At 37.3% G+C, this 16,973-nt stretch overlaps 1 protein-coding gene across 1 annotated transcript in view; it reads left to right on the top strand.

The window, feature by feature from the left end:
• The window catches only part of USH2A (usherin), a 930,103-nt gene that overhangs the window by 83,711 nt on the left and 829,419 nt on the right, over window positions 1-16,973 (top strand). Inside the window, exons 4-5 of the mRNA XM_068986285.1 lie at window positions 13,281-13,344; window positions 15,983-16,277. Coding sequence (XP_068842386.1) covers window positions 13,281-13,344; window positions 15,983-16,277 — 359 coding nt within the window. The remainder of the gene's footprint in view (window positions 1-13,280; window positions 13,345-15,982; window positions 16,278-16,973) is intronic.

Genomic DNA, 16,973 nt, shown 5'->3' with positions numbered 1-16,973 from the left:
AGATCATTCTGTCATTTTTGAGACTCCATCCAAGTACTGCATTTCAGACTCTTTTGTTGACCATGATGGACTATAAAGAAAGTTGAGCACCAAAGAATTGATGCTTTTGAACTGTGGTGTTGGAGAAGACTCTTGAAAGCCCCTTGGACTGCAAGGAGATCCAACTAGTCCATCCTAAAGGAAATCAGTCTTGAATGTTCATTGGAAGGACTGATGTTGAAGTTGAAACTCCAGTACTTTGGCCACCTCATGCAAAGAGCTGACTCATTTGAAAAAACCCTGATGCTGGGAAAGATTGAAGGCAGGAGGAGAAGGGGACAACAGAGGATGAGATAGTTGGATGGCATCACTGACTCAATGGACATGAATTTGAGTAAACTCCAGGAGTTGGTGGTAGACAGGGAAGCCTGGCATGCTGCAGTCCATGGGGTCTCAAAGAGTTGGACACAATTGTGCGACTAAACTGAACTGAATCTGTAGGTTATTTGGGTAGTTTTGTCATTTTAAAATTGTTAGTGTATTCAACTGCAACAGATTTCTCTATATTAATATAAGCTGCAACATTATTGAATTCATTGATGAGCTCTGGTAGTTTGTTGGTGATGATATCTATTTCTTGAGTCAGTTTCAGTAGTTTGTGTCTTTCTAGAAATTGGTCCATTTGATCTGGATTACCTAATTTTGGCATACATTTTTCAGGGATTCCCTTGTCATCTTTTCTTGTCTGTAAGGTCAGTTGCAATGTCCCCTCTTCCATTCCTAATATTACTAATTTGAGTCTTGTCTCCACTTTTCTTTGTGTGTGTACGTGAAGACTTGTCAAAAATGCTGTTCATTAAAAAAAACAACAATTTTTCTTCTTCCTGGTTTTCCTAATTGTTTTAAATTCTATATTTCATTTGTGTCTAATCTTAATAATTGACATTTCAGTATGCTTTGGATTGAGTTTCCTTTTTTTTTCTAATTTTTTAAGGTAGAAGACTAGGTTTATTGATTGGAAAAGTTTCTTTATTAATAAATATGATTATAGTTATATATTTCACTTTAAGCATTGTTTTACCTGAAACTCATAGAGTGAGATATATGTTCATTTTTATTTGTCTCAAGGATTTTCTGATTTGCTTGTGATGTCCTCTCTGACCTATTTATTATTGGGCATATGTTGGTTACAGTTTATGTGATATATGTCTTTTTCTATTTTTAAACTTTCAAACTATTTGTTTCCTTAAGCTTGTCCATTGTAGAAAGCATATAGTTGAGTCATATTTATGTTTTTGTTTTCCATTCTGCAAATCTATGTTTTATTGTATTTAAACCATTTACATTTAATGCAATTATGATAAGGTAGTTAACTTTGTAATATTACATTGCTCTCTGTTTTCTAAGGCTTATGCCTCTTTTGTTCATGTATTCTTTTGTGTTAAATAGAGGTTTTTGAGTATACCATTTTAATCCTCTTGTTATTCTTTTTACTATATTTGTTATTTTATTAGTAGTTTCCCAGATTATTACAGTTGCATCTAAACTTATAATAATCTAGCTTGAATTAATACCAACTTAATTTCAATAGTATACTCAAACTTTGTGCTTATTTTTTGTTTTTTTTTATCCCCCTTGTTATTATCATTCAAATTATGTTGTTAACACAGATTTATAATTACTGTTTTATGCATTTCTCTTTTTAATTAAAAAAAGAATTGTAAATAAAGTATTTAAATAATATTTATACTCATGTAGTTACTTTTAAAAGTGTTCTTTATTTCTCTACATGGACTAGAATTATCGTCTACTGTCCTTTTCATTCAATCTGAAGACTTCCTTTAGTACTTATAAATTAGGCCTGTAAGTCATTAATTAAGTCTATAAATCATTGTCTCAGTTTCTGTTTACTTTGGAATTTCTTCATTTGTCCTGCATTTTTTATGAATAGTTTTTCTGGAAAGAGAATTTTTGGTTGATATTCTTTTCTTTTTTCTTTGGTGCTTTAAATATGTCATCTCACTGTCATCTGGCCTGTATGGTTTCTGATGAGAAATCTTGTTAATCTTATTGAAGATACATTGTAGAGATGGATCATTTCTCTCTTGGTGCATTCATAAATTTCTGTTTGTATTTCAGTTGTTTGATTATGAAATATTGTGTACAGTTTTCTGAATTATTCTTCTTGAAGTTAATTGAGTTTCTTGGATGTATACATTAATGTTTTTCATCAAATCTGAGGAGGTTTAGTGATTATTTCTTTAAATATTTTTCTTTCTCCTTTCATTCTCTCTTCTCATGGGGCTAGTACTATGGTCATATTTGTATACTTGGTGGGGATCCCACAAGTCCCTGAAGTTCTGGTTAATTTTTGTATATTTTTTTCTTTCTATTCTGCAGACTAATCTCAGTTGACCTGTTTTTAAGTTCACTGTTTTTTCTGCCCATTTGTATCTGCTGTTGAGTCCCTTTAGTGAGTTTTTCTTTTTTGATAGTTTCTGTCTCATATAATCATCTTTTCTATTTGCTCAGACATCATTCTGGTACTTTGGTTCTCTAGATATGGCTTCCTTCAGTGTTTTGAACATGTTTAAATAGTTGATGTAAAGTCTTTGTCTAGTAAGTGTAACGTATAGGCTTTTAAGTGGCCTAGCTTCTGTGACCACTTCCCCTCAACTGTTCATCAGCCGTACTTTCTTGTCCCTTTGCATGTACCATGGTTTTTGCTGAAAACTGGGCATTTTAGATAGTATAATGCAGCAGATGCAAAACTCAGAGTCTGTCCTTCCCCAGGATGTTTGGCTGCTGTTTGCTTGTTAAGTGACTTTCCTAACAAATTATATAAAATGCACATTTTTGTCATGTATGGTCATTGAACTCTCTGTTCAGTTAACACGTGTGAGCGTGCACTCTGTTGTATTAGTCGTTCAGTCATGTCTGACTGTCTGCTTCCCATGGACCATAGTCCACAAGGCTCCTCTATCCATGGGATTCTCCAAGCAAGAATACTGGAGTACATTGCCATTCCCTTCACCAGGGGATCTCCCTGATACAGGGATCAAACCCGTGTATCCTGCACTGCAGGCAGATTCTTTACCATATGAGCCAATAATGGAGGAGGTTTTCATAAATTCTTAGAGCTAATAATCTTTTTAGTCTCTTTGGAGGGCTCTATTAGTCTGTTGCAATATACCTTTAACATTCAGTCAGACAGATTAGCACTCTTCTTTAGTCACCATTTACTGCTTGTATAGAATTACAAGGTCAAAGAGAGGTGAAAGTTGAAGTTCTCAAATGTCTTTTGGGGATGTACATGTTCCTGGACATATACATACCCCTTTGTATGAGCATGGCTTTCTAGATTCCCAGGAAATCTTTGCAAAGCCCCCTATGGATGTGCCATTTCTCAGTTTTTATCCCTTTTTTGTTTGTTTGTTGTTTTCCCAAGCTGTTATTGTTGCCTTAGGCAGCTATAATGTTAAACAGTTAACACTGATTATTTTCAACAAACATCCCAGTTCAGCTCAGTTCCTCAGTCATGTTGGACTCTCTGTGACCCCCTGGACTGCAGCATGCCAGACTTCCCTGTCGACCACCAACTCCCAGAGCCTACTCAAACTCATGTCCTTTGTGTCGGTGATGCCATCTAACCATCTCATCCTCTGTCATCCCCTTCACCTCCCACCTTCAATCTTTCCCAGTATCAAGGTCTTTTCCAAGGAATTGTTTCTTTGTATCAGGTGGCCAAAATATTAGAGTTTCAGCTTCAGCATCAGTTCTTCCAGTGAATATTCAGGACTGATTTCCTTTAAGATTGACTGGTCGGATCTCCTTGCTGACCAAGGGACTCTCAGGAGTCTTTTCCAACACCACAGTTCAAAAGCATCAATTCTTCAGTGCTCAGCTTTCTTTATAGTTCAGCTCTCACATCCACACATGACTACTGGAAAAACCTTAGCTTTTACTAGATGGACCTGTGTCAGCAAAGTAATGTCTCTCCTTTTTAATATGCTGTTTAGGTTGGTCATAGTTTTTCTTCCAAGGAGCAAGCGTCTTTTAATTTTATGGCTACAGTCAACATCTGCAGTGATTTTGGAGCCCCCCAAAATAAAGTCTGTCACTATTTCCATTGTTTCCCCATCTATTTGCCATCAAGTGATGGGACCGGATGCCATGATCTTAGTTTTCTGAATGTTGACTTTTAAGTCAACTTTTTCACTCTCTTCTTTCACTTTCATCAAGAGGCTCTTTAGTTCTTTGCTTTCTACCATAAGGGTGGTGTCATGTGTATATTTGAGGTTATTGTTATTTCTCCTGGCAATCTTGATTCCAGCTTATACTTCATCCAGCCTGTCATTTCACATGTTGTATTCTGCATATAAGTTAAATAAGCAGGGTGACAATATACAGCCTTGACATACTCCTTGCCCCATTTGGAACCAGTCTGTTGTTTCATGTCCAGTTCTAACTGTTGCTTCTTGACCTGCATACAAATTTCTCTGGAGGCAGGTCAGGTGATCTGGTATTTCCATCTCTTTCAGAATTTTCCACAATTTGTTGTGATCCACAGTCAATGGCTTTGGCATAGTCAGTAAAACAGAAATAGATGTTTTTCTGAAACTCTCTTACTTTTTCAATGATCCAGTGAATGTTGGAAATCTGATTTCTGGTTCCTCTGCCTTTTCTAAATCCAGCTTGAACATCTGGAATTTCACAGTTCATGTACTCTTGAAGCCTGGCTTGGAGGATTTTGAGCATTACTTTGCTAGTGTGTGAGATGAGTGCAACTGTGTGGTAGTTCGCACATTCTTTGGCATTGCCCTTCTTTGGGACTGAAATGAAAACTGACCTTTTGCAGTCCTGTGGCCACTACTGAATTTTCCAGATTTGCTGACATATTGAGTGCAGCACTTTCACAGCATCATCTTTTAGGATTTGGAATAACTCAATTGGAATCCCATCACCTCCACTAGCTTTGTTCATAGTGATACTTCCTAAGGCCCACTTGACTTTGATTCCAGGATGTCTGGCTCTAGGTGAGTGATCACACCATTGTGGTTATCTGGGTCATGAAGATCTCTTTTGTATAGTTCTGTATATTCTTGCCACCTCTTCTTAATATCTTCTGCTTCTGTTAGATCCATACCATTTCTGTCCTTTATTGTGCCCACCTTTGCATGAAAAGTGACTTCCTTGGTGGCTCAGATGGTAAAGCATCTGCCTACAATGTGGGAGAGCCAGGTCTGATCCCTGGGTTAGAAAGATCCTCTGGAGAAGGAAATGGCAACCCATTCCAGTACTCTTGCCTGGAAAATCCCATGGACGGAGGAGTGTTGTAGGCTACAGTCTATGGGGTCACAGAGAATCGGACACGACTAAGCGACTTCACTTTCACTTGGCATGACATGTTCCTTTGGTATCTCTGATTTTCATGAAGAGATCTCTAGTCTTTCCTATTCTACTGTTTTCCTCTATTTCTTTTCATTGATTGCTGAGGGAAGCTTTCTTATCTCTCCTTGTTATTCTTTGGAACTCTGCATTCAAATGGGTATATCAGCCAGAATTGTGTCTGAGTGTCTCCTGTGGAGGTGTGGGTCAGCAGTGGCCTGCCACAGGGGCAGTGTCTCTGCGTGCAACAGACCTGGGTATGGCATAAGCCCTCTTGGAGGAGGTTGCCATTAACCCCACCCTAGAACTGCTGAACTTACACAGAACTTAAACAGACTCTTGGAGGGCACCAACAAAACCTTGTGCACACCAGGACCCAGGAGAAAGGAGCAGTGGCCCCACAAGAGGCTGACCCAGATATGCCCATGAGTGTCCAGGAGTCTCTGGCAGAGGTGTGAGTTGACAGTTGCCTGCTGCAGGGTCAGGGGCACTGAGTGCAGCAGTGTGTGCAAGGGGCTTTTGAAGGAGGTTGCCGTTATCTTCATTACCTCCACCATAGTTTGGCCTCAGGTCAAGCAACTGGGAGGGAACACAGTCCTGCCCATCAACAGAAAATGGGATTAAAAATGTACTGAACATGGTCTCACCCATCAGAACAAGACCCAGTTTCCCTTTCAGTCAGTCTCTCCCATCAGAAAGTGGGCAGGCAGACTGAAAACCACAATCACAGAAAACTAACGAAACTGATCACATGGATCACAGCCTTGTCTAGCTCAATGAAACCATGAGCCATGCTGTGTAGGGCCATCCAAGATGGATGGGTCATGGTGGAGAGTTCTGACAAAATGTGGTCCACTGGAGAAGGGAATGGCAAACCACTTTAGTATTCTTGCCTTCAGAATGCCATGAACAGTATGAAAAGAAATGACCAAGCTCTGAGTAATTTCATGTGGGGTTTTTATAGTACCACTATCAGACTAGGGGCTTCCCTGGTGGCTCAGAGTTTAAAGCGTCTGCCTCCAATGTGGGAGACCCGGGTTCGATCCCTGGGTCGGGAAGATCCCCTGGAGAAGGAAATGGCAACCCACTCCAGTACTCTTGCCTGGAGAATCCCATGGACTGAGGAGCCTGGTGGGCTGCAGTCCACGGGGTCACAAAGAGTCGGACACAACTGAGTGACTTTACTTACTTACTTATCAGACTAAATAATGACAGTTTTCTGAGATTAAAGCTTTCAAGGAGCTCCAACGCCACTCTCATTCCTCCAGTGGATGCTAGGCTGCTATTTTTCGCTGTGGTCATAGAATATCCAATATCAAGATTAACCATTGAGTGATTGAGAGGAGGATGGCAATTGAGAAAGATAAAATGCCACAAAATATGCTATCCTTATTGTTATTCACCCACTAAAACACACACCCCACCCCCTGGATTTTTGCAAATCTTTAGTCAATTTCCATCGTTTTAGAAAAGTTGACTTGACATCCTTTGTTAGTGTTATCATTGCTTTTATGGCAGAATCTTCAGTTGTTCTTACTTTGCCATTCCTGATCACACTGAGTAATTTCTCTCATCATTATTTTGAACTTTTATCACAGGCATAACCTTTGTTTATTAGATTTATAACTAGTATTCATGTTTTGGGACTAAATATTACTTTAAAAACTTCTTTCCAGTAGTTCATCACTAGTGTATAGAAACGGAATTGATTTCTATACATTCATCTTGTTGCTAAATTCACATTACTTCTAGTAGTTTTTGTATAAATTTACTGGGCTTTCCTAAGAGACAATTATATTACCCATGAATAGAGGCCATTTTATTTCTTCCTTTCCAGTTGGTGTGACTTTTTAAAAATTTAGCCTTATTGCAAAACTACTCTTTTTATCTTGATTTATGTATTAGATTATTTACTCAGTTTTCCTATTGAAGTAATTTTGCTATGCCGTCAATCATAATGTGGATGTACTGATTCTTTCCAGTAATTACATATTTTCTGGTATGATTCATATCTGTTTACTTGATCAATTTATGTAATTTAACTGATATTTGCCATATGAATATTTTTCAAAGAAAAATCATTTTATTGTTTATTCCAATGAATATCTGTTGCTGTAAACCTGTCAACTGAGAAAGGAATTAGTAAAATTCACTCTTATGACTGTGTCCTTGATGTTATGATATTCTCCCTCCAAAATCAAATCATAATTCTTGTTTGGAGTGGATGATTCACATTAACTCTAGGTCTTTTGTGAACTTTTTTAACTTTAAAAATTCCCTTCAAATATGAATTCTGTGGTAGAAGATGTGATTGTTCTATGTTCAGATTCCAAATTTGAACACTAAAATTGTTTTTAAAGGTCTTAAAACCTAGTCCCTTTATTTTACAGGTGATAAAAGAGACTTCACAAACCCTCTGCAGCAAAGTGTCCCTTTAACTATTGCTAAAATACAGGAAATGAATTCAGATTTATTAATATTGAGGTGTACAGCTTCACTTCTATACCCTAGTCTGACTTCTATTGACGTAGAGACTGTAATAGCCTAACTGGTCTCACTACTTCTACCCTTGTCTTCCTACATTCTGTTTTTAACACTTTGGAATAAACCTGAGTTCATGTCTCTACTCTATGCTCTCCAATAACTTCCTATTTTACACAGAATAAAAACCAAAGTACTAACAATAGGCTCCATGACTTTTTGCAATTGGAACCCAATTACCCCATCCCCCTGCCGACCACCACAGCACCCAGTTACTTGTCTGGCTGGCTTGTCTGACTTAATTTTCCAAGAGCCTCCCTTCTCTTACTCTGCTTCAGGGTACTGGCTTCTTGCACTTCCTTGAATATGCCAGTCATAGTGGCTTAGGGGTCTGTGCGTTCATTGACTTCTGTCTGGAATATTGCCCCCAGATGTATACATGATTCATTCTCTTTCTGCTCTCAATGAGACCTCTCTGTAACATACCATCCAAATTAAATTCCAGCTATGCTGTCTATGTAGCTCTAATTTTCCCTATTTTCATAGTATTTATCATATTTTAATATATTATATAAGTTGCTCATTTATGATGTTCATATAACTGCTGGAATATAGGCTCCACAGTTGTTTTTTTTTTTTGGCTTTTTGTGCCTGTTTTGTTAACTAATGTATCCCCCAAACCCATGAAAAGTCCTAACATATGAAAGGCTACCGATAAATATTTGTTGAAGGAATGAATGAAGAAAGAATGAAAGCACCTTGATAATTTAAATCCATGATTCAAGCTTTGGGAAAATCACAATGATTATCAATTTTGCTTTCAGGGATATTATGTCTTTCAAAAATCAGAAGTGATTATCCCTTATTTGTTATGATCTGTATTTTCTGGGTATTTTGAAATAAAACATTCCCTAGCGGTTCTATATATAATGTTTTAGACTTTTTAAAAAATATACTGAAAAAACAAATTGGAAAATATGGAATACTTTTCATAACATTTTTTCTCTTTGATAACTCATTATGTTAAATGTACAAAATATTGACTAAATTCATTACCTAGGCCTCCATAACAAAATACCACAAACTGGGTGGCTTCTAACAATAGAACTATGTTGTCTCACAGTTCTGGAGGCTATACATCCAAAATCAAGGTGTTACTAGGTCCATGTTCTCTTTGAAACCTCTAGTGGAGAATCCTTTGCCTTTAATTAACTTCTGGTGGTGGCCACCAATCCATGGTATTCCATGACTTATATAGTTACATCCCTCCAAACCCTACCTTTGTTGTCACATGGCCTTCTCATTGTGTGAATGTGTTTCTACCAGGCACTTTCTTCTTCTTACAAGGATACTAGTCAGGTTGGAGCCCGCCCTAATGATATCACGTTAACTTGATTACATCTGCAAAGACCCTATTTCCATACAGAGGCATGTTCATAGGTACTGGGGGATGACTTCAATATGCAGTTTGGGAAGAGTACCATTCAACCTGTAACAATAGCTTTTTAATTTGGGGAGGGTATTGCTTGATGGCATAGCATGCTTTGAAGATGATGGGAAACTTCTTGTTGCTTCATTAGTAAGTGCTGCCAATAGCGGAATCTCTTTAATGTCCCCAGCCAACACTGAAGTGAATACTGTAATTATTTCAATTAGCCTACTTCCTATCAATTGAAAACCTTTAGATTCATGAAGAAATATTCATATGTGAAATGTTATCTTCTTAACTATAGCCTTTAATATAATTATAAGAAAAAATAGAAATATATACACACTAGCACAAGCTCACACACAAACACATGTCCTTTTTATGCCCCTGAATCTCACCCTTTGCTCATTCATCTCCCCCTGCTTCAAAACTATTGGGTGTGCTAATTCTACTTGGCATCTTTTATTCATCTAGCATAACCTCACTCTGTCCCAGGTCCAAGGAACTGCAGCAAAGGTTGAGCAAACATTTTTAAAAACTCTTATTGTTAAGATAAAATTTAAAAAATAGAATTGTTTAAAAAAAACATATTTGAGAAAATAGTCGTTTGGTGATTGGCCATTGCTCGAAATTTAATTAAAAAACAGTTACTGAATAGGCATTATACTCTAGATCATATCCTTTTTTGTGACCCCATGATTTAAACTCTAGCTAGAACCTTGCCATTTTCATTGTTTTACTTATTATTAAAACAAACAAACAAGCTTCCTTACATTTTTCTTTTCCTACTCTCCGTGGGATTATCTGTTAATACACTGTAAATAAGTATTTGCTGAATTGATAAAATTGTGTGTGGTTTAAAGTTGATATCTACCCATATCTTGAAAAGTTAGCTAATTTAAAGCAGATTGGGCTCTGAACTTGACTTGTTTTATAAAAATACTCCTGTGGTGATGGAATTTTGGGACCTGAGTAATTCAGATACATGTGAGTAACTCAGAACTCATAAATAGGAGGTTTACAATCTATCCTCACTTATTGCAGGTTTTCTAAATGAGGCATTAATCTTAATTTGGAGAGTACCTAAACTGATTGCCCTGAAGCTTGGTGATTGAGCAAGTGGAATGGAAAAATGGGGAGTCTTCTCAGTAATGTGAATGCTCTGAAAATCACATGGGAAACAGATGATAATCACATTTAGGGCTGATGAAATGATGGATTTATATGTTTATAAACTACAGAGAAATTTGATTTGGGGAAGATATTCTGGATAGAGATTATAAGTTGTGTCAGTAAATAGGCTCGCCAAAATAATAACTCTGACTTAAGGCCTATAAAGTTTATAGAAATAACTATGATCATTACTGTTATTAATTTGTAATTAGTAAAATATATACTGGTCAGTGATGAGGGCATGACAACCCACTCTAGTATTCTTGCCAGGAAAATCCCATGGACAGAGCAGCCTTGCGTGTTATGGTCCATGGGGTTACAAAGAGTCATACACGACTGAAGAGACTTAGCACACATACTGGTCTATAAGAATTTGAAAAGGCTGTGATATAAAGCACTTCCACCTATTGGCCAAATTACTAGTAAGGAGATTAAAACAGTTAAAAAAAAAAAGTCTCTCAACCAATAAGCCCAGGACCAAATGACCTCACTGGTGAATTCTCAGAAGTAGTCAAAGAAGATTAAATACCTAGTCTTCTCAAACTCTTCTTTGATGAGCGTAGATACAAAAATTCTGAACAAGATATTAGCAGACTGAATCCAACAAGACATTGAAAGGCTCATGCACTGCGATCAAGTGGGATTTATTCCAAGGATTTAAGGATGGTTCAGTACCCACAAATCAATTGAGGTGATAAGTCACATCAGCAAAATGAAGGATAAAAGTCATATGATCATCTCAACACATATAGAAAAAGCATTTTACAAAATTCAACATTAATTTATGACAAAGACTCTCGGCAAAGTGTTTATAGAGGGACTATATCTCAGCGTAAAATGGCCATGTATGACAAACCCACGGCTAACAATGGTGGAAGTATGAAGGCTTTTCCTACAAGATCAGGAATAAGACAAGGATGTCCTCTCACTACTTCTAGTCAACATTGTTTGAAATTCATATCCACAGCAATTAGCAAGAAATCCCTGATAGCTCAGTTGATAAAGAATCCACCTGCAGTGCAGGAGACCCTGGCTTGATTCCTGGGTCAGGAAGATACCCTGGAGAAGGGATAGGCTACCCACTCCAGTATTCTTGGGCTTGCTTCCCTAGTGGCCCCAATGGTAAAGAATCTCCTGCAATACAGGAGACCTGGGTTTGATCCCTGGGTTAGGAAGATCCTGTAGTGGAGGGCATGGCAACCCACACTAGTATTCTTGCCTGGAGAATCCCCATGGACAGATGGAGCCTGATGGGCTATAATCCATGGGGTTTCAAAGAGTTGGACATGATCGAGTGACTAAGCACAGCACACAAGAAATAAAAGGAATCTAAATTGGAAAGAAAGAAAAGAAAAACTGTTGCTGTTTGCAGATAACACATTATTGTTGTTGCTGTTCAATCACTAAGTCATGTCCAACTCTTTGTGACCCCATGGACTGTAGCATGCAGACAAAGCTATCATTATTTGCAGATAACATGTTATGGAAAGCCTAAAGACTGCCCGCCAAAAGCTGTTAGAACTAATAAATAAGGCAAGTTGCAGTATATAAAATCAATATACAGAAATATGTTGTATTTCTATACACAAATAATGAACTATGAGGAAGAGAAATTAAGAAAACAATCATATTTACAATTGCATCAAATTGGTAAAGAATGTGCCTGCAATGCAGGAGATCTGAATTTGATCCCTGGGTTGGTAAGATACCCTGGAGAAGGAAATGGCAACCCACTCCAGTATTCTTGCCTGAAAAAGCCCATGGACAGAGGAGCCTGGCAGGCTACAGTTCATGGGCTTGCAAAGAGTCAGACACGACTTAGTGACTAAACCACCACAAAAGCAAAATAGGAATAAATTTAACCAAGGAGGTAAAAGACCCATACATTGAAAACTATAGGACACTCATGAATGAAACTACAGACACAAATTAGTGGAAACTTAGTTCTTATTCATAGATTGGAATAGTTAATATTCTTGAAATGTCCATCTTATCCAAAGAGTTAGTCTCTCTCAATGGTGTCCAACTCTTTGAGACCCAACTGTAGCCCACAAGTCTCTTCTTGCCTGGTATTTCCCAGGCAAGAATATTGGAGTGGGTTGCTATTTCCTTCTCCGGGGGTCTTCCAGACCCAGGGATCAAATCCAGGTCTTCTCATTAAAGGTAGATTCTTTACCATATATCCCACCAGGGAAGCCCCCAGAGTGAAGACTGCAGCCCAGGAGACAGTACCTCTGATAGCTCTGAGAGACTGCTCCATCTTATCCAAAAAATCTATAAGTTCAGTGCAACTCTTTTCAAAATTCCAAGGGCATATTTCATAGAACTAGAACAAATAATTCTAAAAGTTGTAGCAAACCACAAAAGATCAAGAATTATCAAAATGATCTTGAGCAAGAAGAACAAAGCTGGAAGAACCATCCTCCCTGATTTCAAACTCTACTACAAAGCTATAGTAAGCAACCTTGTATGGTGTTGGCACAAAAACAGACACACAGATCAATGGGACAGAATTGAGAACACTGGATTGTGCCAAATAAAAATTTAAAAAAACTCATCAATACAGAGAACAGTTTACTGGTAACTGTAGGGGAATGTGGTTGAGAGGGTGTCAAAACTGATGAGGGTGTCAACTTGTATAGTGATGGGTGATAACTAGATTTGTGGTGACCACTTTGTACTATATACAGATGTTGAATTATAATGCTGTACAACTAAAACTAATATGAATAAAAAGTTTCATAGCTTTAAAAGAATTTCGCTTGAACATTTGTCAGACATTGCTTGGAAAACTGAGATTTCATATATATATATATATTATATTTTACAGGTTCAGAGCAGTTTGTTGGAAGAATGCAAGATTTTCGATTATACCAAGTGGCACTTACAAACAGGTAAGCTGATTGAAAATTTTACACCTGAAGTGTAAGAATAAATTCATTTAAGTAAGAATATCATGAATATTTTAGAATTTTCCGCCTTTACAGTATTTGGTGAACATCATTTAATTAATGTTTATAGTGTTTGCTTTAGCTTAGTCTATGGTTTTTATTCACTAGTGCTACTCTGTGGGTAACTCATAACATAAAATTGATCAAATTCTGTAAAAGTGATTTCTTCTAAGAAAACTAGACTTTTGAACAAGTAGTCGTGTATAATTTAGGATGTTGTTGTTTTGTTGCTAAGTCATGTCTGATTCTCTTGAGACCCCATGGACTGTAGCCCATTAAGGGCCCCTGTCCATGGAATTTCCCAAGCAAGAATACTGAAGTGGGTTGCCATTTCATTCTCCAGGGGATCTTCCTGACCCAGGGGTTGAACTCGCATGCCAGTTCTTTACCACTAAACCACGAAGGAAACCTGTAATTTGGGATAAAAGTGAAGTGAAAGTTGCTCAGTAGTGTCTGACTCTTTGTGACCCCCTTGGAGTTCCCCAGGCTGGAATAATGGAGTGGGTAGCCTTTCCCTTCTCCAGGGGGAAATTAAACCAGGGTCACCTGCATTGCAGGTGGATTCTTTACCAGCTGAGCTATCAGGGAAGCCCCTTATACATTTGTTTAAATGTTCTCTTTGAAGTTGTTTCTGAAACCGCTATATCTGCCTTTTAAAATTGCTTTGCTGAATTTGTAAGTACTAGAGAATGTAGAACAAAGGAAATGAGCACTTATATTGATGTATAGAAAAATCTCAAGAGACTGGACTACTAGACTTCGAGACAAAAAGAGTAAGTAATTTGAAGTATTGTTATATATTTCTATTTCCAGTGAATAAATCATTGTGTGGACTTGGGCTATATTTATTGAAGTATTTCTTCATCTTGAGAATAGGTAGGAAATCTTTCTTAGGTGTTGTTTAAGGCATGCATATTTCCATTCTCAGAAAGTTCAAGGAAAATTCAGCCTGAGATATCCTCTGAAGTTTGTTTCCTGAGTTATGATTTGATGATAAAATATTACATCATTGTTTGAATACGTTGATCTTATTCACTTGCAGAAGAATAATGTTTATTCATTTTTCTTCAAGGGAAATGTAGATTAGTATGGTGAATTTCCAATGACAGAACTGGTTCTTGTAAATTTGAGAGGCATTGCTCTTGAGATGAAGCGATGATCTTATGTCCATTAACAATATACAGATTCTTTTAGTTGGTCTATATGATCCAGAGATGCCTGAATATAGGGTGCTGTAACACTGAAACACTTTCTTGGGGAGATTTATGGCCACTCGTCTCACAATCATTTAGATCACTTTTGTCTAAAATTCTGAAGAGCAGCATTGCTAATAAAGATTTTGCTCAGATAAACATTTACCTGGATGGTCACTGTTGGCCCTATGCAACACATGATGTCAAGTGAAAAGTATGAATGAGATTTAAAGAAGGTGTGCTGTTCTGTGTTTTAAGAGAGTGAAAAAGGTGTCCGCCTCCTCCATTTGCCCTTAGTGGGGTCTGAGAGAAGTCTGATCTCTCAACTTAGACCTGGCTTGCTCTCTGCTTAGACCTGGCTTGCTGGGGTTGGCCTACCTGAAATGTCTGGAAAGGCATTATGTGGGAGATGCTTATAAATAGAATGACTGATTTTGCTCTGTATCAGTATATTGCCCTTAATGGAAAAATTAAATATATTTGCCTGAAATTGGCATTCTTCTTTGACTGTTGGCAGTGTCCATATGATCTGAAGCCATTGAAGCATTTTAGGGTGCCAGAATCTGTACTGATGAGTCACAGGAAACCATTGACAAATGAATTTGGCTCCAGTCCCTTCTCCTAAAATAGCAGCAGATAAAATAATCTTCTTAATTCTTTCCATGGATGAATGGGGGACCCTATCTATAACTCATTATTTTCAATACATTATTGTTCACTTAGAGTGATAAGTCAGCTTAACAATCTTAGTTAATGTTGCCTTTCTTTTAATCAAAAAGGCACAGTAAAGTATTATATTTTAACAAATATCTTGATAATCAGCCAAGGACTTGATGATGCATGCTTCTTGATGTACAAAATTAACCCTTAAGAATGTGCTGATTTTACACAGAGAATAGACTTGTGGTTACTTGCGGTATCTTGTGGTTACCAAGGGCACAGGGTTTAAGGGAGGATATAGTGGGAGTTTGGGATTAGCAGATACAAACTAGTATATTTAGAACAGATAAATAACAAGGTTCTACTGTACAGCACAGGGTACTACATTCAATATCCTGCTATAAACTATGAATGGGAAAGAATATAAAAAACAATGTATATGTATGTGTATGTGTAACTGAATCACTTTGCTATACAGCAGAAATTGACAACTTTGTAAATCAACTATACCTCATTTTAAAAAATGCACTGTTTTTGATATACAGTTTTTGAGATTGCATATGTTTGACTAGGAATGACTTTGATTTTATGTTGTGTTTAGAAAACTATTAAGGCTGAATGTCTGCAAATCAAAATATCAAGATACTGATAGTCGTTGGTAACACCTCTTAGAAGTCCTGTCACTCTTGAATTACTGGTCCTTACTATCTTCCTCTTGACTCCTACAGAGAGATTCAGGAAGTTTTCTCCGGAGATCTACCCAGATTGCATATCCAGTCACATTGCCGTTGCCCTGGCAGCCACCCTCGTGTCCATCGTTTGGAACAGCGGTATTGCATTCCTAGTGATGCAGAAGACACCACCAAAAACAGGGTGTTACGGCTGAATCCTGAAGCCCATCCTCTTTCTTTTGTCAATGATAACAACATTGGTACTTCATGGGTGTCACATGTGTTTACAAACATGACCCAGCTTAGTCAAGGAGTGACCATTTCCATAGATTTGGAAAATGGACAGTATCAGGTAATTTGTAACAGTGGGATGTGTGTTAGTTTCCTGTGCATATTTCAGCAAGCTACCACACATTTAACAGTTTTGCAATCATAAATTTATTCTCTTACAGTTCTGAATATCAGAAGTATGAAATCAATGTTGACAAGGCCATGCTCCCTCTAAAGGCTGTAGGGAAGAATCCTTCCTTGCCTTCTCCAGATTCTGGTGGCTCCTGGCATTTCTTGGTTTATGGCAGCATAACTCCAATCTCTGTCTCCATTTTTCATGGCCCTCTTCCTTGTACATCCAGGATTACCTCACCTTGAGACCCCTAATTATATCTGCAAAGACCGTATTTTCAAATAAGGTTGCAGTCACAAGTATCAAGAGTTAGTACTTGAACACATCTATTTGGGGAAACAATTTAACCAGCTATAAAGTGAAAGCTGAATTAGGCAATTGACCATTACCTTATCAAAGTAGTGTATTGTAACCTATAAAATAAAAATATTTCAAAGATATACAGGCCCTAATTTTCTAGAGATTTATATCAAAATCATATGAAATATGAAAATATTCTTTTCAATATTAAGTTGCACAAATTAATAAAAACTGCAGTCCTTATTGTAAATAACTGTAAGAAGAAATAGATAATTATTTTATAGAAGTAATGTTTGTTCATGTCTTTGTATCAAATGTATTAATTTCCACTTTATAAAATCCTTG

The sequence above is a fragment of the Capricornis sumatraensis genome, chromosome 14, assembly GCF_032405125.1.
Source record: "Capricornis sumatraensis isolate serow.1 chromosome 14, serow.2, whole genome shotgun sequence".
NCBI lineage: Eukaryota > Metazoa > Chordata > Mammalia > Artiodactyla > Bovidae > Capricornis > Capricornis sumatraensis.
Note: the sequence above shows the minus strand (reverse complement) of the source record. Positions and strands in the feature narration are given on the sequence as shown.